Raw genomic sequence first — 25,004 nt, 5'->3', positions numbered from 1 at the left:
ATTTAAAAGTAGATTAATAGCATACTGGAAAAGAATTTAGTCTCAGAAATTCTTCATTCCCTTCCATTAAGTCCCATCACTATCTCAATCAAAAATCTAGTGAATGTTTAATATCAAGGGAAGTTTAACAGTTAAAAGAAGTAAAAATAAGAGACAAAAACTAAAAGAAGGAAAAATTTGAAAGACAGCAAAATTTTTTTTGTATTTTCTAATACTTTACTCCCTATTACTAAATACTTATGTGAACTAATTAATGACTTAATCCCAAAAATTCTGTGTAATGAAGATTTCTATGTTATATATTTGGCTCACAAGAACGGAATTACTTTAGGGTCTGCCATTTGGCACAGCAGTTAAGACACCACTCCCTTCTATAGTGCCCAGGAGAGTCCCGGCTCAGCTTCGAACTTGCTGCTCACGTGCTCCCTGGGAGACAGCTGATGATGGCATAGTGAGCTGGGTCCCTACCACCAATGTGGGAGACCAGGATCTAGGCTGCTGGCTTCAGTCAGGCCCGCCCTGGTTGTGGACATCTGGAGTGTGATGCTGTGAATGAAAGATCGCTCTCCCTCCCTCCCTCTCTCTCTTTCAAATGGAAATGAATAAACATTTAGAAGGAGTGGAATAACTTTATATCATTTTACTGATCAAATATTTTTCTGTTAAGTCATACATTTAATATACTTACTTTTGAGAATACTTGAGCTTATGTACAAATGAATTGTATTTAACTCAATAGAAATGACGATAGTATAGCAGATGCTTACCTGACTAAAGGTAATTATTCACTACATTTTAGATGATCAAAATAAATTGCTGACAAGAGTGCAAAAAATCTCAGAGTAGAAAGAGATTCTTGAAATAGTAAATTATTTAAATGATACTGAAATAAAATGCAAATATTTGCTCCCTCCACAATTCACTTTTAGGTAGTTAAAAATAAAATTAGAAAGAAAATGAAAACTGAAAGTTTGAAAACAAATGTTTTGTATTAGCACTGAATGATTAAAACAGCAATAAACATTACAGATATCTGTGACTACTAGACCCTAAAAAAGAAAAAGTGAGATAAATTGAGATATTAAATAGATATATGCACAAGATAGTATTTAAAACAATTTTAAGGGGGAAGCATTGTGCAAAAGTGGGCTAAGCCAACCCTGTAATATGGGCAACAGAGTCCTGGCTGCTCCACTTCCAGTACAGTTCCTGCTAATTGTCCTGGGAAACAGCGGAAGATGGCCCAAGTGCTTGGACCCCTGCCTCCCACGTCGGAAACCCAGACAGAACACCTGGCTCCTGGCTTCTCCCTGGCCCAGTTGCAACCATTTGAGGGAGTAAACCAGTGGATGGACTCACTCTCGCCCCTCCACCCTTCCTTCCCTCTCACCCTATAACTCTGCCATTCACATAAATAAGTTAAATAACAATACAAGCGAATTTCAAAGCATAGCACACGGAGTAAGATTAAAAACTCAGTCATGGGGGCTGGCGCCCTGGCTCACTTGGTTAATCCTCCGCCTGTGGCACCAGCATCCCACATGGGTGCCGTTTTAGTCCTAGTCGCTCCTCTTCCAGTCCAGCTCTCTGCTGTGGCCCGGGAAGGCAGTGGAGGATGGCCCAAGTGCTTGGGCCCCTGCACCTGCATGGGAGACCAGGAAGAAGCACCTGGCTCCTGGATTCGGATCGGCATAGCTCTGGCCACGGTGGCCATTTCTCTCTGTCTCTCTCCCTCACTATCTGTCAAATTAAAAAAAATTTTTTTAAAAAGAAAAACTCAGTCATAACTACAAAAGAATAAAGGCCTGGGAAGAATGTATTTCTAAAAAATATCCAAATAATCAGCACATACTTCCACTACAACCCAGAAAAACTGGCAAAGACAAAGGCTAAGTCAGCATTAAATACAAAAGCAAAATTTCCAACAATCATTAAATTTCAGAAAAAGAAGAGCTTATTAATATGTATGGCAGCAGTGGAAAATACCAAAGAATTTAAAACAGTTTTAAAGTTTCACTGTACAATAATAAAAGAAGAAAAAAGGCTTCAAAATATTACAAAGTTTCAACAAAATGAGTTATAATTTACAATAACAAATATACTTACTTGGTCGCAATGATCCACTTTTAAATCTCTTGGTTCCCCGACATCTGTTGATTGAAGACCCGGAGGAAGGCCAGGGCTGAAGGCCATGAGGTCGGCCTTGGGCGCGCCCTCGCCGCCGCTCACCCGCTGCCGCCTCCGCTGCGAGCACGACCAGCTCCCCACCGCGCTCGCGCACACCAGCGCAGGCTGCCCCGGCCCGCACGCGCCCTCCGCCGCCGGCGCCCAGCACCGCAGCGCCGTCCACACCACCAGCGTCAGCACCAGCAGGCTGCTCACGGCGCAGATGGCCACGATCAGGGACGCGTTCACGTCCAGCAGCGCCGCCGCGCCGCCCGCCGCCGCCGCCACGCCCGCCACGCCCGCCGCCGCCGCCGCCCGCGAGGACGCCGCCGCCGGCGCCTGCCCGCCGTCCACCAGCGACAGCAGCACCGTGGCCGTGGCCGTCAGCGCGGGCTCGCCGTGGTCCTTCACCAGCACCAGCAGCCGCTGGCGCGCCAAGTCCGCCTCGTCCAGGCTGCGCGTCGTGCTGATCTCGCCCGTGTACAGCCCCACGCGGAACGGCAGGCGCGCGCCGCCCGACGCCGCCCCATTCGGCGCCGCCTGCAGCTCGTAGGACAGCCACGCGTTGTAGCCGGCGTCCGCGTCCACCGCGCGCACCTTCGCCACCACGTGGCCCGCGCCCGCAGACCGCGACACCCACACCGGCACCGCCTCGCTCGCCGGCCCGCCCGCGCCCCGCGGCAGCACCCACGGCGCGTGGTCGTTCTCGTCCAGCACGAACACCTGCAGCGTCACGTTGCTGCCCAGCGCCGGCACGCCCGCGTCGCGCGCGCTCACCTCGAAGCGCAGCAGCTCCAGCTCCTCGCGGTCCAGCGGCTGCAGCGCGTGCACGCGCCCGCTCTCCGCGTGCACCGACACGTAGCTCGACAGCAGGCGCTCGCCCACGCGCCGCTCCACCAGCGAGTACGACACGCGCGCGTTCTCCCGCGCGTCCGCGTCGCGCGCCGACACCGTCACCAGGTGGCAGCCCGGCGCGTTGTTCTCCCTCACGAACACCGTGTACTCGGCCTGCGCGAACGCGGGCGCGTTGTCGTTCACGTCCGCCACCTCCACCCACACGCTGGCCGACGCCCGCAGCGCCGGCGAGCCCGCGTCGCGCGCCGTCACCACCACGCTGTAGCCCGACACAAGCTCGCGGTCCAGCCCGCTGTCCAGCACCAGCGAGTAGTAGTTCCTGAAGGTCGACAGCAGCCTGAAGGGCACGTCGGGCGTCAGGGCGCAGCTCACCTGCCCGTTGGCGCCCGAGTCGCGGTCGGACACGCTGACGAGGGCGATCACCGTGCCCACGGGAGCGTCCTCTCGGATGGGCAGTGACAGAGACGTTATTGAAATTTCTGGAGTGTTATCATTGATATCCACTACTTTCACTAAAAGGGTGCAGTGACCTGCCATCGGGGGGTGGCCTTTGTCCGTCGCGTCGATGCGGATCCTGTATGAATTCACTTGTTCAAAATCCAAATTCCCTTGAATCACTACCTCCCCTGTGTTTGGATCTATTGCAAAGTGGGCAAGGACCAAGGGTGAAACAAGGCTATTGAAGGCATACGAAATCGCCCCATTTGTCCCCTCATCCGGATCAGAGGCATTCAGTCTGATGACAATTGTTCCGTTTTCTGAGTTTTCAAATATCCTTACTTTGTATTCAGAGTGTTGGAAACTGGGCGCATTGTCATTCACGTCCAACACCGTGATCCGCAGCTGGACAGTGCCCGTGAGCTCGGGTTTGCCTCCATCGGTGGCCACCAGGAGCAAGTTATGTTCCCGTACGTCCTCTCTGTCCAAAGACTTTCTCAACACGAGCCCAATTTGTGTGTTATCATCACTGTTCGTTTTCACATCTAACGCGAAGAACTCGCTCGAACTGAGTTTATATGTTAAGATGGAATTGGAGCCAACATCAGCGTCTGCTGCGCCCTCTAGTGGAAACAGAGAATCTGGCAGCCGGGATTCATATATCTGCAGCCATTGTTCCTGAACCGGGAACACGGGCGGGTTGTCGTTGACGTCCCTCACCTCCACCTCCACGTGGAACACCTGCAGCGGCCGCTCCACCACCACCTCCAGGTGCACGCTGCACTCCGCGCTCCGCCCGCACAGCGCCTCGCGGTCCATCCGCGCGTTCACGAACAGGATGCCGTTCTGCACGTTCACCTCCAGCAGGTCCCCGCCGGCCCTGGACGCCACCCGGAACAGGCGCGGCACCAGCTCGGCCAGCGGCAGCCCCAGGTCCTGCGCCAGGCGGCCCACGAACGTGCCGTGCTGGGCCTCCTCGGGGACCGAGTAGCGCAGCTGGGCGCTGCCCGCCCGCCAGGCTGCGAGCAGCAGGAGCCAGGGCAGCAGGCGCCGCGTTCCGAGTTTCCCTTCAGATGTAAAAACCATATGAAATACCTCTTGTTTTTCCATTGGAAAGATCTGTCTTCTAGTGACGATGAGAAGCTGAGTGAATCCTAGTTAATGAATTCTTCATCCGCCATCCTTCAGCAATCAAGGAAATACGCAATAATGGAACAGCTCCTGAGTGGCTCCAAGCGTCTTCGTGGTGGACAGCGACACCATGTGGCTCCAAAGGGTAAGAAATGAATTCACAAAACTGCTGTGCTGTGATTTTTTTACATTAAAAAAATTTAAATCTTCTTGCCTTTCTTGTGCGGTATATCCTCCACGTTGTTTGTTAATTGAAGAATCAGCTTATCCCATCTGAATTCTTTTAATTTAGAGAAAGAGACCCACTGATTCATAAGGAAACAACTTTCCTCCCGATGTTGTAATCATTGCTGTCCACCAGTTACTTTATACGTGATCTGCAGTAGCCTGAGAAATGAGGAGTGTATACTATCCTACACATTTGGAGTTGAGAAGAAACGACTTATACATCTTCCTAGGAGATTTTTAAATATTATTCTAGGGAAAATGTAACTTAAAATTAACAAATATTGTCTACGTTTTAAAAAAATACAGATTCCTGAAGTCCATTTTTTCATAAACTCTTTAGGTTCTTTTATGTAATAATAGATGAAAGCTTCAGTGCATATTCTTTACTATTCTTAATTTCTATGCAGCTGGTGTCATCCTTCCACTTCCAATGTTTCGCTTCCGTGTACTGCAGTTAAATTTCAGCAGAATTCTCACCCACCGTGCTTTGCTGCTCTTGCTCCGTCTGCTGCTCCTAAATGGTCGCATGTGTTTCTGTCAACTCCAATCTCATCCTATATCCACTTCCTTTAAGTGTTCTCATCCACTTCCAACTTTCTACTGAGATCTTTTTGCAGGGGTTCCTAAATGTACATCTTCATCCCACACCTTTTCTTATCACTGTCATCCACACATCCTGAATCTTTGAAAAGTTTTATTTAATATCTAAACATAACTAATCACTAATAATCCTCCAGTTCCAATCTCTGGAATTTACATTTTGTTTTAATAGCATACACTTCCTCCAGGTCATCCATATTAATTTTTATTATTCCTTCTGCCTTACCTGTCTCATTCAAAGTGTGGCTACAGCCAATATGTTGGTTCACATGCTACTGTTTATCATTATGAGTAAAGCTTTCACTGAATTGCAGTAAACCAAAAAAGTCCAAAGCATTAGAATCACCATTAGGTAACTGATCATCCAATCAAAAGGTAACTTTTCCAGGGTTATTTTCAATGATCTTCCCATAGGAACCTTATTTTCAAGACAATATTGACCACTTGGCTTTCCTTTTTCCCACTATAGCCATTGCTCAAACGGAGTTGTTCAATGCTTGTATCTTTACCTATAAAAATGCTACTATTATATACTAAAGTTAATCCCAGACATCAACTACACCATTAATTCATTCTTAATGTCATTAGTTGGAGATGATTACATTCTCCCTTGAAAGAATATAATTGGGGTTTCCAATGGAACTTCAAATGACACATATCCACTTCCTACCTTCCTCCAAAATTCTGAAGTACATTAAATGCCCACAACTGTAATTCACTGTTCTTCCTTGAGAAGCTCTGTTTTAAAAGAATTAACTTGATTCTACATTGAGTTTCTATTGCAATGAAGTGGGGCAAACAAAGGATTCAGGTGTGAATCAACAACAACTCCAACACAAGACATTCCATTGCTTCCAATAACATAAGCCCTCATAAAAAGTATATGAAGTTTTTTCTTGAAGGTTTACTATAGTGGTGGATGTCTTCCATGTACTTTGATCTAAGTAAATGTACTTCCTACACTTAATTTCTGTTAAAATTGTCTTATTATTAAGTACCATATCAGTCTTTCCACCACAATTTGTACTAATTTCAATTGGAATGTCTTTAATAGTTTTTTCCTTGCTTCCAAGTAGAAAAATATAAAATGTTTTTGACATCCTTTATGAAAAATTAATTAACACGAAAGAAAAATGTTGACCCTCTCCTAAGAAGGATTGCATTTCTCCACCATTTTTTTTTTCAAATAGCTCATTCTAGTCAAGGGGAAAGATTATGTGGAGAAAAAAAGATCAATTCTATATAAGCAACCTCCTGTCTCAGGGAAGAAGACAATTATACTAATAATGTAAACCTATGAGTTTATATTTCAAAGCTAAATATATTGATTTTCTAAAAGTTGGCAGTTGCTTAATACAGATGTAGAGAGGCAAGAACTCATAATTTCTAGGACTTCCCAAGTAACTCGAGGTATTATAAATATCAAAAGTAGTATAGTAAAAGGCTATGTTTAAGTACTTATGAGAATAAGAAATAATACTGCAGTACAAGTAAGGAACAAGTATTGTGTCATACAAAGTATGTAATGTTTGGTATTGTTAAATCCATATTTTTTTGGGACAGGCAGAGTGGACAGTGACAGAGAGAGACAGAGAGAAAGGTCTTCCTTTTTGCCATTGGTTCACCCTCCAATGGCCACCGCGGCCGGCGCACCCTGCTGATCTGAAGCCAGGAGCCAGGTGCTTCTCCTGGTCTTCCATGGGGTACAGGGCCCAAGCACTTGGGTCATCCTCCACTGCACTCCCGGGCCACAGCAGAGGGCTGGCCTGGAAGAGGGGCAACCAGGACAGAATCCGGCGCCCTGACCGGGACTAGAACCCGGTGTGCCGGCGCCACTAGGTGGAGGGTTAGCCTACTGAGCCGCGGCGCCGGCCAAATCCATATTTTTTTACCCAAAAATCTAGAAAATTGGTTCTCAGTATTTGACATGGAGACAATCAACTGTCTACCATCTACTCAAATGCACAACTGTGTGATAAACAAGTCTATTTATAAAGAACAAGTGTAAGAAGAATTTGTATCATTAACATTTTTAATGTTCTTATTAATCTGAAAATGAAAGGCAACAATATATAGTATTATTTACTAATCAAAGTAGTAGGATTTTCATTGTGAGTTCACAATTACTTCTCACCAATAAAATAATTTATAAATTGAAAAATATCCAAGATTGAGGAAAATTTTTCCACTAAAAGTCCGTGTCAACATAAGGGAAAATAAACTATAATATATCAGAACAATGGAACACTGTCATCTGGATCAAATAGTGAGAATTCTCCTTAAGTAATGAGAAACTGTCATCACCAAAATATTTTAAGTGGAAAAAAGCAAAATTAAAAGCAATACTAATATCATACGTTAAAAGGTCAGGAAAGTGTATCTACATACAGAGAAAACACCTCTGGAAGGACACCAAGAAGTAGAATTGTTTGAAGTACTAAAAGTGAATACTAAATATCTTTGTGATGGAGGCAGAAGAGAAATCTTAACAGTTCTTTTCTATAATATTAAAAATTTAAATCATGTAGCTGCATTTCTTACTCAAAACCTGATAACATGAAGGCATCGACATTAAAATTTCAAGCTATAAATAGCAAATGCATTATGAGTATGTAAAGCCAACTGTTTAGATGAAGTTGGAAGTAATTATTTACCAAACAAACACAAATAAAAATGAAAGCAGTATAATATAGAAAGTTAAAATAACTTTCAGGAAAAAACAAAAAGTAACATTGACAGGCACTATAAAAACATTTCCAGGTAGTCACAAAATGAAACTTGGAGAATATGTAACTTCAAAATATGTCCTACTGTGTCCAGCGCTGTTCCCAAGCAGTAAAGCTGTTCCTTGGGGTGCCAGCATCCCATATAGGAACGCCAGTTCACCTGCTCGACTTTCTATTCAGCTCCCTGCTAATGTGCCAGGGAAGTAGCAAGCTTTGGCTCAAGCACTTCAATTCCTGTCATCCAGGTGGGAGACTCAGATGGAGGTCCAGGTGCTGGCTTCAGCCTGGTCCAGCCATGGTTGGTCTGCACATTTGGGTAGTGAAGGAAAAGCTGGAAAACATCTCTCTCGCGCGCGCGCTCTCTTGCTCTCGCCCTCGCTCTCTGTGCTCCCACTCACGCTCTCCCGCTCTCTCTCTTCTCTCTCCCCCCTCCCTCAATCTACTCAGTCTCTCTCCCTCTCTCTCTAACACTCTCTGAAATAAATCTATTGTTATAGTTCTACCATAGTTCCTGGAGATTAAAGCAATTGTTTATATTAAAATATAAATAATTTTATATCACAGAAAGTGAATCAGTTACCAATATCAAAAAAAACTCCCATAATTAAAGATGATTACTGCAACTCGATTATTGCAGAGATTAACAACAGATTAAATATTACCTAATATTAAGGAAATGAACTAACAAAAGATGAGATGCTACAGGAAGATGCTACAAATATGCATTAATCCATAATTTTAAAAAATGGAAAATACGATAATTTTAATTATTTTTAAAGATAATGGGTGTGAAAAAGATTTTAAACACTCACGTTGTCTGTGTCAGTAGAGGTGGGACCCGGAGGAAGGCCGGGGCTGAAGGCCATGAGGTCGGCCTTGGGCGCGCCCTCGCCGCCGCTCACCCGCTGCCGCCTCCGCTGCGAGCACGACCAGCTCCCCACCGCACTCGCGCACACCAGCGCAGGCTGCCCCGGCCCGCACGCGCCCTCCGCCGCCGGCGCCCAGCACCGCAGCGCCGTCCACACCACCAGCGTCAGCACCAGCAGGCTGCTCACGGCGCAGATGGCCACGATCAGGGACGCGTTCACGTCCAGCAGCGCCGCCGCGCCGCCCGCCGCCGCCGCCACGCCCGCCACGCCCGCCGCCGCCGCCGCCCGCGAGGACGCCGCCGCCGGCGCCTGCCCGCCGTCCACCAGCGACAGCAGCACCGTGGCCGTGGCCGTCAGCGCGGGCTCGCCGTGGTCCTTCACCAGCACCAGCAGCCGCTGGCGCGCCAAGTCCGCCTCGTCCAGGCTGCGCGTCGTGCTGATCTCGCCCGTGTACAGCCCCACGCGGAACGGCAGGCGCGCGCCGCCCGACGCCGCCCCATTCGGCGCCGCCTGCAGCTCGTAGGACAGCCACGCGTTGTAGCCGGCGTCCGCGTCCACCGCGCGCACCTTCGCCACCACGTGGCCCGCGCCCGCAGACCGCGACACCCACACCGGCACCGCCTCGCTCGCCGGCCCGCCCGCGCCCCGCGGCAGCACCCACGGCGCGTGGTCGTTCTCGTCCAGCACGAACACCTGCAGCGTCACGTTGCTGCCCAGCGCCGGCACGCCCGCGTCGCGCGCGCTCACCTCGAAGCGCAGCAGCTCCAGCTCCTCGCGGTCCAGCGGCTGCAGCGCGTGCACGCGCCCGCTCTCCGCGTGCACCGACACGTAGCTCGACAGCAGGCGCTCGCCCACGCGCCGCTCCACCAGCGAGTACGACACGCGCGCGTTCTCCCGCGCGTCCGCGTCGCGCGCCGACACCGTCACCAGGTGGCAGCCCGGCGCGTTGTTCTCCCTCACGAACACCGTGTACTCGGCCTGCGCGAACGCGGGCGCGTTGTCGTTCACGTCCGCCACCTCCACCCACACGCTGGCCGACGCCCGCAGCGCCGGCGAGCCCGCGTCGCGCGCCGTCACCACCACGCCGTAGCCCGACACAAGCTCGCGGTCCAGCCCGCTGTCCAGCACCAGCGAGTAGTAGTTCCTGAAGGTCGACAGCAGCCTGAAGGGCACGTCGGGCGTCAGGGCGCAGCTCACCTGCCCGTTGGCGCCCGAGTCGCGGTCGGAGACAGTGATGAGGGCGATCACCGTGCCCACGGGAGCATCCTCTTTGATGGGCAGAAAGCGGGAGGTTATGTCCAGTTGGGGAGTGTTATCATTCTCATCCAGCAGTTTCACTATTACTTTGCAGTGTCCTGACAGAGGGAATGTACTTCTATCCACTGCATCAATGTTAATTTCATATAAATTACAATCTTCGTAATCCAGTTCCCCATTAACTCTTATTTCACCAGTCCTAGAGTTGATTATAAATTTAGATTTCACATCATCAAGGACAAGATTGCTAAAGAAATACATTATTTCCTTATTAATGCCCTCATCTGCATCTGAGGCATTAAGTTGTATCACTAACGTCCCATTTGGCGCATTTTCCAACAATCTGACGTTATAAATGGATTTATCAAATTCTGGGGCATTATCGTTCGCGTCCAATACATTGATCAATAACTGAACTGTACCTGTTAGTTCAGGTCTTCCTCCGTCAATCGCGATCAGCACTAAACGATGTTCTTGGGTTTCTTCTCTATCTAAGGGTTTCTTCAAAACTAGCTTTAAGAAGTTCGTTCCTTCTTCATTTGATTTAACATCCAGGTCAAAATATTCGTTAGCACTTAGTTTGTATCTCAATTCTGCATTTGCTCCAACATCCAAATCAGAGGCGCCTTCCAGTGGAAACCGAGAATCTGGCATTCTTGACTCTAAAATAAACAGCCTTTGTTCTTGTCGGGAGAACACGGGCGGGTTGTCGTTGACGTCCCTCACCTCCACCTCCACGTGGAACACCTGCAGCGGCCGCTCCACCACCACCTCCAGGTGCACGCTGCACTCCGCGCTCCGCCCGCACAGCGCCTCGCGGTCCATCCGCGCGTTCACGAACAGGATGCCGTTCTGCACGTTCACCTCCAGCAGGTCCCCGCCGGCCCTGGACGCCACCCGGAACAGGCGCGGCACCAGCTCGGCCAGCGGCAGCCCCAGGTCCTGCGCCAGGCGGCCCACGAACGTGCCGTGCTGGGCCTCCTCGGGGACCGAGTAGCGCAGCTGGGCGCTGCCCGCCCGCCAGGCTGCGAGCAGCAGGAGCCAGAGCAGCAGGCGCCGGGCTCCAGGACCTCCTCTGTGGTAATATACCATCGCAACCTCGTCCCCAGTCTAGTTCTCTACTGCATCACGCTCTGTCCTTGGACAACTTAATTCCCAATTTTGTATATTTATATATATTTATTCGCTCACCTTTTTGAGCCTCTGTAGCATAGCCCAAAATGGCAGGTCCTCTTCCTCTCTAAGGACAGCGCACTCTCTTCCTGGGAAGTCGGGAGGAGCGGGCAGGGACAGAAAGCCGGCGGTGTACAGCGACACCATGTGGCAAAAAGGGTAAGTGTTTTTACTTTGTTTTGCTTAAATTATCTTACATGGACCAACTATTTTCCAATTTCAATAACATGATTCTTATGACTCTTTATATCCCTCATCTCTAATCAAATTATATAAGTGAAACCTAAATAAACTTGGATCAGTATAAGTACCTCATTAAAACTCAATACATCGGAAGTCATGAAACCCCAGTCCCTACTATGGTAATTTGCATTTATCTATTTTATTTAGAGAATGGTTTGCATATTCCCAAATGGATAAAAATAATTTTAATAGCTGATGTTTTGACTTTTTCCCCCTACCTAAGTATATCTTCTTAAATTCTTGAGTTTTGCTGTAATTGTCCAATGTCATGTTTATGAACTACCTTTGTTACTCATAAAACAAATTTTTATTCCACTTAGCAGTGCTTAAAAATGACATTTGTTGATGTTATTTTCAAAACAACTGAAAATATTTGATAACATTCTTGCCTGAATTGCTTTTTTGAAGTCTGATTTCACAATGATGAAAATCAATTTCTTTAACTTGTCTAATAACACCTATTTTTTTGTGTTGACTCAAAATTATAATAAGGAGATGTCAATTTCCTAGAAGTCAAAGACATAGTAAGAGAGCTTGGGTAAGCATCTTGATACTAAATTCAAATTAGTAGCATCCAGGCCACATTTCTTCAAGTTGCTTCTGCAGGCATTGTGAAGTCACATATCTTTGCATAACTTGTAAGTCATAACCCTCCTGCACTCTGTAGGATGCAGTGTGCCATAGACTGGCACAGCAGAAATAATGTGGAAGATAATATCATTTGTTAGCCAGGCTATGTCGTTATCAGTTTCATTACTTTTCAATCTCCCAACCAATCCATCACAAGGTCTTATTTGGATTTGACTTAATATATAGAGGCCTTCATCTTTAAAAAAAATGGCCAAAAGAAAATGTCACCAACTTTTCTATTGAAGAGGTAATTAACACTCTTCTTATTTATATACTCAGTAGAATTCTTTAAGTATTACAACATCTTCTATACCTTTGATAACAAGAGGGACCAAAAGATCAATAATTTTATTACTGGATACTTTTCCAATTAAAATATGGCTTAGAAAAAAATAAATTGCCAGAAAATGCAACATTAATTGAAATTCACTTGGTTTCCAGTATTTAAACTTGTAATGTAAAGAAATAGATAATATTACAAAATTTGATTAACATATAATTTTAAAGTATAATAATCATTTCCTTTGAATTTTGTAGGATCCTTACTATTTCTAATATCCTTGTTTCCCCATAACATTTGGGTTATTTAACCTATAAACCTATTTTCAAGACTATTTGCCCATTAGTGTGATAATTTTCAAATTTTTTAATACAAAATGGTTTAAAACCAATAAAATTATAATAAATAATTTGAAAATAACATCAGCTGATGTACCTACTTCCTATTACAAAACAGTGACTTATGTGGAACTACAAAGCTATGGCATAACTTACAGCTGGAAGACATAATAAAATACATGAAGATTCCTTTTTAAAAGTAGTAAATTAAGTATTTCAAAGCAAAATGACCATGGCATTAGCAATTTGTGCACTGTAATTTACAAAATATTTTTGGTATATATCAAGTACTTAAAAAAATCAGTGGTGAGAATGTCACAACAGTCTGAGTTCACATGCTCTTCTCAGTCTAGAAAAAAATCTTTTAACTGCCTCAACATTTCAAGAGAAAAGACAATTCCTGACAGTGATTTTATACCTGTTAAATTATATTCAATTTTTAAACAATCATTAGTATTTGTCTTTAATGAGCAACTCAATATAAAAGCTACTTTCTCAATAATTATAAATTTTCCAGTCTGAATTTCATGGTGGACTACATAGGGAGAAAGAAATTTCTTTAAGTCTTCCAAGCCACTCTTTTTTAATATTTATTTTTTATTTGAAAGGCAGAGAAACAGAGATAGAGGAAGAGGCGAGGGGTGGGGGGAGAGAGAGAGAGGAGTCTTCCATTCACTGGTTTACTCCCCAGTGGCCACAATAGACAGCTCTGGACCAGGCTGAAGCCAGGAGCCAGAAACTCCATTCTGGTTCCCCACTTGGATGACATAGGCCCAAGCACTTGGGCTGTCATTCACTGCCTTCCCAGGTGCATTATCAGGAAGCTGGATCAGAAGCAGAGGAGCCAGGACTGGAGCTCTGATAAGGGATGCTGGTGTTCCAGGCAGCAGCTTAACCTGCTATGCCACAATGTCGGCCTGTCCAACCATTCTTTCAAATATTATAGGTCACTGTTTTAAACTACTTAAAGAGTTACTCTTCTCTCGAGACATTTCAGTCATATTTAAGTCCCAGTGTATGAGTATCACTCCCCGTTTGAGAATGAATTTAGATTGAGAAAACTGAGTAATGCTTTAAGATGTCTCCTTTTAATTTACTGAAAGTGTTCACTAACACATACACTGATACAAGAACATTTAATCTGGCCGGCGCTGAGGCTCACTAGGCTAATCCTCCGCCTAGCGGCGCCAGCACACCGGGTTCTAGTCCCAGTCGGGGTGCCGGATTCTGTCCCGGTTGCCCCTCTTCCAGGACAGCTCTCTGCTGTGGCCAGGGAGTGCAGTGGAGGATGGCCCAGGTGCTTGGGCCCTGCACCCCATGGGAGACCAGGAAAAGCACCTGGCTCCTGGCTCCTGCCATCGGATCAGCGCGGTGCGCCAGCTGCAGCACACCGGCGGCAGCGGCCATTGGAGGGTGAACCAATGGCAAAAGGAAGACCTTTCTCTCTGTCTCTCTCTCTCTCTCACTGTCCACTCTGCCTGTCAAAAAAAAAAAAAAAAAAGAACATTTAATCTGCGTAAGAGCACAGATATCTTCTATTCCAAATAAAATCCAGAATAAAATTTTAATAAGCTATATTTCTCCTCCCCTACCTGAAGAAAGTCATACCAGTTTATAGTGTAATAAAAAAGTTGAAGCAATTGTATAAAGACATGTACATCTGAGGGATTACATGACCACTCAAAATTAATCAACTATAAAAATTCATTATGCTACTACTAAAGCATATTTTGTATGTGTAGTATACTCTTAGCTTGTTTGTAAAATGGTTCAGAGGAGAAGGTGTACCTGCCCTGTGAAGAACTGAGCTAAAATTTTCTATTATATACCCACATTGAGTAAAAACATGAGGACAATTCTAAAGTACTCTTGAGAGGACACATAATTAAATTAAGCATTATTTTTTCATGTACTTATACTGCTTTCACTACTGTTAAATGCCTCATCTAGTGCAAAGGGACAAGGAGTGAAATTCAAGCCATGTTACCACTCTATGTTACAGTGAACCATGTCAAATTTCAAAGAACTGATCTCTCAGGTTATATTTAGTTTTAAAGTCTTCAGTCAAATGAGTGAAACCTTGGTGGGAAAAATGTTTCTTATACTGTTAGTCACTTTCCAAGATACAAAGAAAGTTGGGTAATTAAAGGTAAATAAACTTCAATAATCTTGGATCTTATGATTCACTGGCAGGAAAGAGGATACAGGTTTTAAACTAAGACACAGATTCTTATTCTGCTATTTATTTTACTTTGAGTCTACAAACAGAATGAAGAGGGAATTAATGGGAGAGACAAAAACAAAAAGTTTAGAAGACTTGTAATGACAGAAATCATAATAGTAGATAAAAAGGAAAAGAGATGCAATGTTTCTTCAAAATAAACCTTCTCCATAAATAGCCAAAGTCCACATTTAGCTCAAACTTAAATGCCCCCCTCTCCTTCTCTGAAAGAAGACAACATCATCAAGAACAAGTATAGACTTTCATGCACAATATCCAGGACTCAATTCAAAATTATCAGGCATATCAAGAAAGTATCATGAAGAAAGAATTCAAAGAGATACACAGAGGATTCAGTTATTACAGTGATTAGACAGATCACAAGTATCAAGGGTTAATGTGGTCAACTAAATACCTAATGGAGAATCCCCCCAAAAAAACTGTATCTATTTTTTAATTGAAATAATGCCATCATTTAAGGATTCAACTGATAATTTTGATGGTAAATAAACTAAGAAAGAACAATCACTGAAGGAAAAGAAAACGTATGCTTTTAAAAATAACAAAAGTTAATTAAAAACAAAAATGGACTATAAAGATATAAGGCATATGGTTAAAAGTTTCAATATATATGCACTTTGAGTCACAAAAGAGGAGAAGCAAATATGAGCTGGAAGCAATATTTGAAGGAAGACTGATATACATCTTTTCTTAAACTGATAAAATATGTCAACCCACAGGTAAAGATGTTTTCAATACTTGAAGCTAAATCAAAATAAACTAAAACTGGGTATATAAAGGTAAACCTATTGAAAGTTTTTCAAACAATAACAGTGTCAAACAGAGAGAAAGAGACAATACCACCTGAATAATAAACTTGATAGCCATCTTCTCAAAAGAAGACATGGAATATCATCTGGAAAGTGCTAGAAAAACAACTTCCAATCAATAAATCAACACTCAACAAAATCATTTCTCAAAGTGATAATGAAACTAAGACATTTCTACATATGCAAAACTTAGACATTTCGTCACCAACAGAAACACACTAAAAGAAAAATTAAGGAACTTCAGAAGAAAAATAATCCCAGAAAAAATGAAAGTATAAATGGACATTAAGCTACACAAGGAAATGATAATCATGTATTAGATGTCTAGAACTATGTACAATTAAAAGGCATAACAGTTACAAAAAGTTGGTGATGGATAAAATGAATTATTCAATGTTCTAAAATTGTTCAGTCATAGTAATAAAAGTATTGCTTTAATTTAGGTTTTAAGAAGTCAAGAAATGTGTTATAGTTTCTAGGAAACCGATAAAGGGATTTATATATATACATATATATAATTTTTAAAAATAACAGAGGTAGTGACGACTGCAAGATAGCATTTTGGGAAGCCCCAGACACTTTTTTCTGCAACAGACATTCCGAGTCAACAACCCACACCTTCCCATTGTGAGAAATCCAGAGTTAAAAGGCTCCTTTGCCCCAGACAAGCTGCAAAAGTATTCATATTGATGCTGTAAGGAAAGTCTGCATCATCCTCTCACTATATGCCCTCCCCTCAGTGTCTATCACACAGGAGGAAATTCCCACCTCCCGCCTTCTCCTTGAGGAAAGAGAAAGAACAGTACACATATCCCAAGCTCTGACTTCAGGGTGGTGGTGCACAAATACTCTTTTGTTTCTCACCTGTCGCAGAGCACTGATGAAATCCAGCACATTCTAGATAGCTGAGGGCAGATGAAAACAGTCAAGAGCTGAGAAGCATGCTGGTGCTCCAGAGGACTCCTAACACAACAAAGTCCTCCTCAGCTGGCAGCCTCTCCTAATGAAGGAGGAGTCGGGCATGCATCCAAAGTTCTGGCTTTTCACTGGACAGCCCTGTCTCACCTAATGTAGGGCTCGGCCAGGACACAGTATGTTCTAGATGCCTTCAGACAATTCAGGATATGCACAAAAAGAAGTGAGCAGATTCTGCTGTCCCAGAAGTAGTATGACAAGACAGCCAGATACCAAAGAGATATGCGTGACTGGAAAAAATAAACCAAGAATCCCCTGGCCAAGAGTGTGGGGAGCGACCCAGTGGATGGAAGTTCTGTCTGTCTCTTCCTCTCTCCCTCTGTAAATCTGCCTTTCAGACAAATAAAATAAATCTTTTAAAAAATGATACATGTCCATTTCTCAGTAGAAATGTCTGTACATGAACATCCAAAAAGTGTGAAATGTATTTATGAACTAGACATTATTTGAAAGACATTTTTAAAAAATTTTCCAAAATCCTCAATAGCAAGGCAAATAACTCACAGTGTATTTATAAAATAATATCAGAGTGTAATTAAATAACTACAAACATACACAAACAATGAGTGATACGAAGAACACACAAATGCACATACAATATGTCTTGTACAGTTCCACTTAAATTCAGAAAACATGCCAGAACAAACCACAATTCTAAAAGTCAAATGTGGTTAGAGTTGGGGAGAAAAGAGAGCAATTGTTTAACTGAGGTCCTTGAAGACTAAAGGTAAAAAATTTTAACTTTCGGACAACTGATACAGTTATATTATCTCTATAACGTTTGTGTGTGTGTGAGTACTATGAGTGAATAATAGCAAAACGTTTTCATCCAAGTGGATTGTCCCTGAAAATAATCAAAATGATACACTAAACACAAAATGCCTTAGAGGCTGCAGTCATGTGAACAAGTGTTGGACGATGAAATGTAGAAAAGGGGACAATACATGGTCTTGATTTCTGACTACCGAAGAATATCGCTAAACGGGCTTGTAAAACCAGGTAAAGAAATCCAATCCAGAAAATACGATTCAGAAACATGAAAGAAGATGAAAATTCACATTAAATAAAAGGATATTGTAAACTAACCTTTACAGTGGAATCCCCGTTTGCCTCCTGCTGAAGCTCTCTGTGCCCAGGGTCAGGTAAACTGGGGCTGAAGGCCATGAGGTCGGCCTTGGGCGCGCCCTCGCCGCCGCTCACCCGCTGCCGCCTCCGCTGCGAGCACGACCAGCTCCCCACCGCGCTCGCGCACACCAGCGCAGGCTGCCCCGGCCCGCACGCGCCCTCCGCCGCCGGCGCCCAGCACCGCAGCGCCGTCCACACCACCAGCGTCAGCACCAGCAGGCTGCTCACGGCGCAGATGGCCACGATCAGGGACGCGTTCACGTCCAGCAGCGCCGCCGCGCCGCCCGCCGCCGCCGCCACGCCCGCCACGCCCGCCGCCCGCGAGGACGCCGCCGCCGGCGCCTGCCCGCCGTCCACCAGCGACAGCAGCACCGTGGCCGTGGCCGTCAGCGCGGGCTCGCCGTGGTCCTTCACCAGCACCAGCAGCCGCTGGCGCGCCAAGTCCGCCTCGTCCAGGCTGCGCGTCGTGCTGATCTCGCCCGTGTACAGCCCCACGCGGAACGGCAGGCGCGCCCCGCCCGGCGCCGCCCCATTCGGCGCCGCCTGCAGCTCGTAGGACAGCCACGCGTTGTAGCCGGCGTCCGCGTCCACCGCGCGCACCTTCGCCACCACGTGGCCCGCGCCCGCAGACCGCGACACCCACACCGGCACCGCCTCGCTCGCCGGCCCGCCCGCGCCCCGCGGCAGCACCCACGGCGCGTGGTCGTTCTCGTCCAGCACGAACACCTGCAGCGTCACGTTGCTGCCCAGCGCCGGCACGCCCGCGTCGCGCGCGCTCACCTCGAAGCGCAGCAGCTCCAGCTCCTCGCGGTCCAGCGGCTGCAGCGCGTGCACGCGCCCGCTCTCCGCGTGCACCGACACGTAGCTCGACAGCAGGCGCTCGCCCACGCGCCGCTCCACCAGCGAGTACGACACGCGCGCGTTCTCCCGCGCGTCCGCGTCGCGCGCCGACACCGTCACCAGGTGGCAGCCCGGCGCGTTGTTCTCCCTCACGAACACCGTGTACTCGGCCTGCGCGAACGCGGGCGCGTTGTCGTTCACGTCCGCCACCTCCACCCACACGCTGGCCGACGCCCGCAGCGCCGGCGAGCCCGCGTCGCGCGCCGTCACCACCACGCCGTAGCCCGACACAAGCTCGCGGTCCAGCCCGCTGTCCAGCACCAGCGAGTAGTAGTTCCTGAAGGTCGACAGCAGCCTGAAGGGCACGTCGGGCGTCAGGGCGCAGCTCACCTGCCCGTTGGCGCCCGAGTCGCGGTCGGAGACAGTGATGAGGGCGATCACCGTGCCCACGGGAGCATCCTCTTTGATGGGCAGAAAGCGGGAGGTTATGTCCAGTTGGGGAGTGTTATCATTCTCATCCAGCAGTTTCACTATTACTTTGCAGTGTCCTGACAGAGGGAATGTACTTCTATCCACTGCATCAATGTTAATTTCATATAAATTACAATCTTCGTAATCCAGTTCCCCATTAACTCTTATTTCACCAGTCCTAGAGTTGATTATAAATTTAGATTTCACATCATCAAGGACAAGATTGCTAAAGAAATACATTATTTCCTTATTAATGCCCTCATCTGCATCTGAGGCATTAAGTTGTATCACTAACGTCCCATTTGGCGCATTTTCCAACAATCTGACGTTATAAATGGATTTATCAAATTCTGGGGCATTATCGTTCGCGTCCAATACATTGATCAATAACTGAACTGTACCTGTTAGTTCAGGTCTTCCTCCGTCAATCGCGATCAGCACTAAACGATGTTCTTGGGTTTCTTCTCTATCTAAGGGTTTCTTCAAAACTAGCTTTAAGAAGTTCGTTCCTTCTTCATTTGATTTAACATCCAGGTCAAAATATTCGTTAGCACTTAGTTTGTATCTCAATTCTGCATTTGCTCCAACATCCAAATCAGAGGCGCCTTCCAGTGGAAACCGAGAATCTGGCATTCTTGACTCTAAAATAAACAGCCTTTGTTCTTGTCGGGAGAACACGGGCGGGTTGTCGTTGACGTCCCTCACCTCCACCTCCACGTGGAACACCTGCAGCGGCCGCTCCACCACCACCTCCAGGTGCACGCTGCACTCCGCGCTCCGCCCGCACAGCGCCTCGCGGTCCATCCGCGCGTTCACGAACAGGATGCCGTTCTGCACGTTCACCTCCAGCAGGTCCCCGCCGGCCCTGGACGCCACCCGGAACAGGCGCGGCACCAGCTCGGCCAGCGGCAGCCCCAGGTCCTGCGCCAGGCGGCCCACGAACGTGCCGTGCTGGGCCTCCTCGGGGACCGAGTAGCGCAGCTGGGCGCTGCCCGCCCGCCAGGCTGCGAGCAGCAGGAGCCAGAGCAGCAGGCGCCGGGCTCCAGGACCTCCTCTGTGGTAATATACCATCGCAACCTCGTCCCCAGTCTAGTTCTCTACTGCATCACGCTCTGTCCTTGGACAACTTAATTCCCAATTTTGTATATTTATATATATTTATTCGCTCACCTTTTTGAGCCTCTGTAGCATAGCCCAAAATGGCAGGTCCTCTTCCTCTCTAAGGACAGCGCACTCTCTTCCTGGGAAGTCGGGAGGAGCGGGCAGGGACAGAAAGCCGGCGGTGTACAGCGACACCATGTGGCAAAAAGGGTAAGTGTTTTTACTTTGTTTTGCTTAAATTATCTTACATGGACCAACTATTTTCCAATTTCAATAACATGATTCTTATGACTCTTTATATCCCTCATCTCTAATCAAATTATATAAGTGAAACCTAAATAAACTTGGATCAGTATAAGTACCTCATTAAAACTCAATACATCGGAAGTCATGAAACCCCAGTCCCTACTATGGTAATTTGCATTTATCTATTTTATTTAGAGAATGGTTTGCATATTCCCAAATGGATAAAAATAATTTTAATAGCTGATGTTTTGACTTTTTCCCCCTACCTAAGTATATCTTCTTAAATTCTTGAGTTTTGCTGTAATTGTCCAATGTCATGTTTATGAACTACCTTTGTTACTCATAAAACAAATTTTTATTCCACTTAGCAGTGCTTAAAAATGACATTTGTTGATGTTATTTTCAAAACAACTGAAAATATTTGATAACATTCTTGCCTGAATTGCTTTTTTGAAGTCTGATTTCACAATGATGAAAATCAATTTCTTTAACTTGTCTAATAACACCTATTTTTTTGTGTTGACTCAAAATTATAATAAGGAGATGTCAATTTCCTAGAAGTCAAAGACATAGTAAGAGAGCTTGGGTAAGCATCTTGATACTAAATTCAAATTAGTAGCATCCAGGCCACATTTCTTCAAGTTGCTTCTGCAGGCATTGTGAAGTCACATATCTTTGCATAACTTGTAAGTCATAACCCTCCTGCACTCTGTAGGATGCAGTGTGCCATAGACTGGCACAGCAGAAATAATGTGGAAGATAATATCATTTGTTAGCCAGGCTATGTCGTTATCAGTTTCATTACTTTTCAATCTCCCAACCAATCCATCACAAGGTCTTATTTGGATTTGACTTAATATATAGAGGCCTTCATCTTTAAAAAAAATGGCCAAAAGAAAATGTCACCAACTTTTCTATTGAAGAGGTAATTAACACTCTTCTTATTTATATACTCAGTAGAATTCTTTAAGTATTACAACATCTTCTATACCTTTGATAACAAGAGGGACCAAAAGATCAATAATTTTATTACTGGATACTTTTCCAATTAAAATATGGCTTAGAAAAAAATAAATTGCCAGAAAATGCAACATTAATTGAAATTCACTTGGTTTCCAGTATTTAAACTTGTAATGTAAAGAAATAGATAATATTACAAAATTTGATTAACATATAATTTTAAAGTATAATAATCATTTCCTTTGAATTTTGTAGGATCCTTACTATTTCTAATATCCTTGTTTCCCCATAACATTTGGGTTATTTAACCTATAAACCTATTTTCAAGACTATTTGCCCATTAGTGTGATAATTTTCAAATTTTTTAATACAAAATGGTTTAAAACCAATAAAATTATAATAAATAATTTGAAAATAACATCAGCTGATGTACCTACTTCCTATTACAAAACAGTGACTTATGTGGAACTACAAAGCTATGGCATAACTTACAGCTGGAAGACATAATAAAATACATGAAGATTCCTTTTTAAAAGTAGTAAATTAAGTATTTCAAAGCAAAATGACCATGGCATTAGCAATTTGTGCACTGTAATTTACAAAATATTTTTGGTATATATCAAGTACTTAAAAAAATCAGTGGTGAGAATGTCACAACAGTCTGAGTTCACATGCTCTTCTCAGTCTAGAAAAAAATCTTTTAACTGCCTCAACATTTCAAGAGAAAAGACAATTCCTGACAGTGATTTTATACCTGTTAAATTATATTCAATTTTTAAACAATCATTAGTATTTGTCTTTAATGAGCAACTCAATATAAAAGCTACTTTCTCAATAATTATAAATTTTCCAGTCTGAATTTCATGGTGGACTACATAGGGAGAAAGAAATTTCTTTAAGTCTTCCAAGCCACTCTTTTTTAATATTTATTTTTTATTTGAAAGGCAGAGAAACAGAGATAGAGGAAGAGGCGAGGGGTGGGGGGAGAGAGAGAGAGGAGTCTTCCATTCACTGGTTTACTCCCCAGTGGCCACAATAGACAGCTCTGGACCAGGCTGAAGCCAGGAGCCAGAAACTCCATTCTGGTTCCCCACTTGGATGACATAGGCCCAAGCACTTGGGCTGTCATTCACTGCCTTCCCAGGTGCATTATCAGGAAGCTGGATCAGAAGCAGAGGAGCCAGGACTGGAGCTCTGATAAGGGATGCTGGTGTTCCAGGCAGCAGCTTAACCTGCTATGCCACAATGTCGGCCTGTCCAACCATTCTTTCAAATATTATAGGTCACTGTTTTAAACTACTTAAAGAGTTACTCTTCTCTCGAGACATTTCAGTCATATTTAAGTCCCAGTGTATGAGTATCACTCCCCGTTTGAGAATGAATTTAGATTGAGAAAACTGAGTAATGCTTTAAGATGTCTCCTTTTAATTTACTGAAAGTGTTCACTAACACATACACTGATACAAGAACATTTAATCTGGCCGGCGCTGAGGCTCACTAGGCTAATCCTCCGCCTAGCGGCGCCAGCACACCGGGTTCTAGTCCCAGTCGGGGTGCCGGATTCTGTCCCGGTTGCCCCTCTTCCAGGACAGCTCTCTGCTGTGGCCAGGGAGTGCAGTGGAGGATGGCCCAGGTGCTTGGGCCCTGCACCCCATGGGAGACCAGGAAAAGCACCTGGCTCCTGGCTCCTGCCATCGGATCAGCGCGGTGCGCCAGCTGCAGCACACCGGCGGCAGCGGCCATTGGAGGGTGAACCAATGGCAAAAGGAAGACCTTTCTCTCTGTCTCTCTCTCTCTCTCACTGTCCACTCTGCCTGTCAAAAAAAAAAAAAAAAAAAGAACATTTAATCTGCGTAAGAGCACAGATATCTTCTATTCCAAATAAAATCCAGAATAAAATTTTAATAAGCTATATTTCTCCTCCCCTACCTGAAGAAAGTCATACCAGTTTATAGTGTAATAAAAAAGTTGAAGCAATTGTATAAAGACATGTACATCTGAGGGATTACATGACCACTCAAAATTAATCAACTATAAAAATTCATTATGCTACTACTAAAGCATATTTTGTATGTGTAGTATACTCTTAGCTTGTTTGTAAAATGGTTCAGAGGAGAAGGTGTACCTGCCCTGTGAAGAACTGAGCTAAAATTTTCTATTATATACCCACATTGAGTAAAAACATGAGGACAATTCTAAAGTACTCTTGAGAGGACACATAATTAAATTAAGCATTATTTTTTCATGTACTTATACTGCTTTCACTACTGTTAAATGCCTCATCTAGTGCAAAGGGACAAGGAGTGAAATTCAAGCCATGTTACCACTCTATGTTACAGTGAACCATGTCAAATTTCAAAGAACTGATCTCTCAGGTTATATTTAGTTTTAAAGTCTTCAGTCAAATGAGTGAAACCTTGGTGGGAAAAATGTTTCTTATACTGTTAGTCACTTTCCAAGATACAAAGAAAGTTGGGTAATTAAAGGTAAATAAACTTCAATAATCTTGGATCTTATGATTCACTGGCAGGAAAGAGGATACAGGTTTTAAACTAAGACACAGATTCTTATTCTGCTATTTATTTTACTTTGAGTCTACAAACAGAATGAAGAGGGAATTAATGGGAGAGACAAAAACAAAAAGTTTAGAAGACTTGTAATGACAGAAATCATAATAGTAGATAAAAAGGAAAAGAGATGCAATGTTTCTTCAAAATAAACCTTCTCCATAAATAGCCAAAGTCCACATTTAGCTCAAACTTAAATGCCCCCCTCTCCTTCTCTGAAAGAAGACAACATCATCAAGAACAAGTATAGACTTTCATGCACAATATCCAGGACTCAATTCAAAATTATCAGGCATATCAAGAAAGTATCATGAAGAAAGAATTCAAAGAGATACACAGAGGATTCAGTTATTACAGTGATTAGACAGATCACAAGTATCAAGGGTTAATGTGGTCAACTAAATACCTAATGGAGAATCCCCCCAAAAAAACTGTATCTATTTTTTAATTGAAATAATGCCATCATTTAAGGATTCAACTGATAATTTTGATGGTAAATAAACTAAGAAAGAACAATCACTGAAGGAAAAGAAAACGTATGCTTTTAAAAATAACAAAAGTTAATTAAAAACAAAAATGGACTATAAAGATATAAGGCATATGGTTAAAAGTTTCAATATATATGCACTTTGAGTCACAAAAGAGGAGAAGCAAATATGAGCTGGAAGCAATATTTGAAGGAAGACTGATATACATCTTTTCTTAAACTGATAAAATATGTCAACCCACAGGTA

The 25,004-nt window shown here is 44.4% G+C and overlaps 4 protein-coding genes across 4 annotated transcripts; 3 read left to right on the top strand and 1 right to left on the bottom strand.

Moving 5' to 3' along the window:
- Nucleotides 1–2,157: 2,157 nt before the first annotated feature.
- On the top strand, nt 2,158–3,621 carry LOC149126082 (uncharacterized; the record flags this gene model as incomplete). The annotated part of the gene is made up of 1 exon (XM_089336177.1): nt 2,158–3,621. A coding segment is annotated over one exon (1,323 nt), but the record flags the coding sequence as incomplete, so codon positions are not given.
- On the bottom strand, nt 3,489–4,545 carry LOC149126081 (protocadherin alpha-6-like). Its single transcript, XM_089336176.1, has 2 exons — nt 3,535–4,545; nt 3,489–3,500 (listed from the first exon to the last, which is right to left on the bottom strand). The coding sequence occupies exons 1-2, from the start codon at nt 4,543–4,545 to the stop codon at nt 3,489–3,491; spliced, it is 1,023 nt and encodes a 340-aa protein (XP_089192302.1).
- A 4,381-nt stretch (nt 4,546–8,926) lies between these two features.
- LOC149126080 (uncharacterized) lies at nt 8,927–10,502 on the top strand. Its single transcript, XM_089336175.1, has one exon. The coding sequence runs from the start codon at nt 8,927–8,929 to the stop codon at nt 10,370–10,372; it is 1,446 nt and encodes a 481-aa protein (XP_089192301.1). The 3' UTR covers nt 10,373–10,502.
- Nucleotides 10,503–18,109: 7,607 nt separating this feature from the next.
- LOC149126079 (uncharacterized) lies at nt 18,110–19,607 on the top strand (the record flags this gene model as incomplete). The annotated part of the gene is made up of 1 exon (XM_089336174.1): nt 18,110–19,607. A coding segment is annotated over one exon (1,368 nt), but the record flags the coding sequence as incomplete, so codon positions are not given.
- Nucleotides 19,608–25,004: the final 5,397 nt, after the last annotated feature.

The sequence above is a fragment of the Oryctolagus cuniculus genome, chromosome 6, assembly GCF_051225735.1.
Source record: "Oryctolagus cuniculus isolate XC-2025 breed Fujian yellow rabbit chromosome 6, ASM5122573v1, whole genome shotgun sequence".
NCBI lineage: Eukaryota > Metazoa > Chordata > Mammalia > Lagomorpha > Leporidae > Oryctolagus > Oryctolagus cuniculus.
Note: the sequence above shows the minus strand (reverse complement) of the source record. Positions and strands in the feature narration are given on the sequence as shown.

Excerpts from the sequence above, each read along its gene's own strand:
- LOC149126081 (XM_089336176.1), bottom strand. The coding sequence starts at position 4,545 with ATGGTTTTTACATCTGAAGGGAAACTCGGAACGCGGCGCCTGCTGCCC.
- LOC149126080 (XM_089336175.1), top strand. The coding sequence starts at position 8,927 with ATGGGTGTGAAAAAGATTTTAAACACTCACGTTGTCTGTGTCAGTAGA.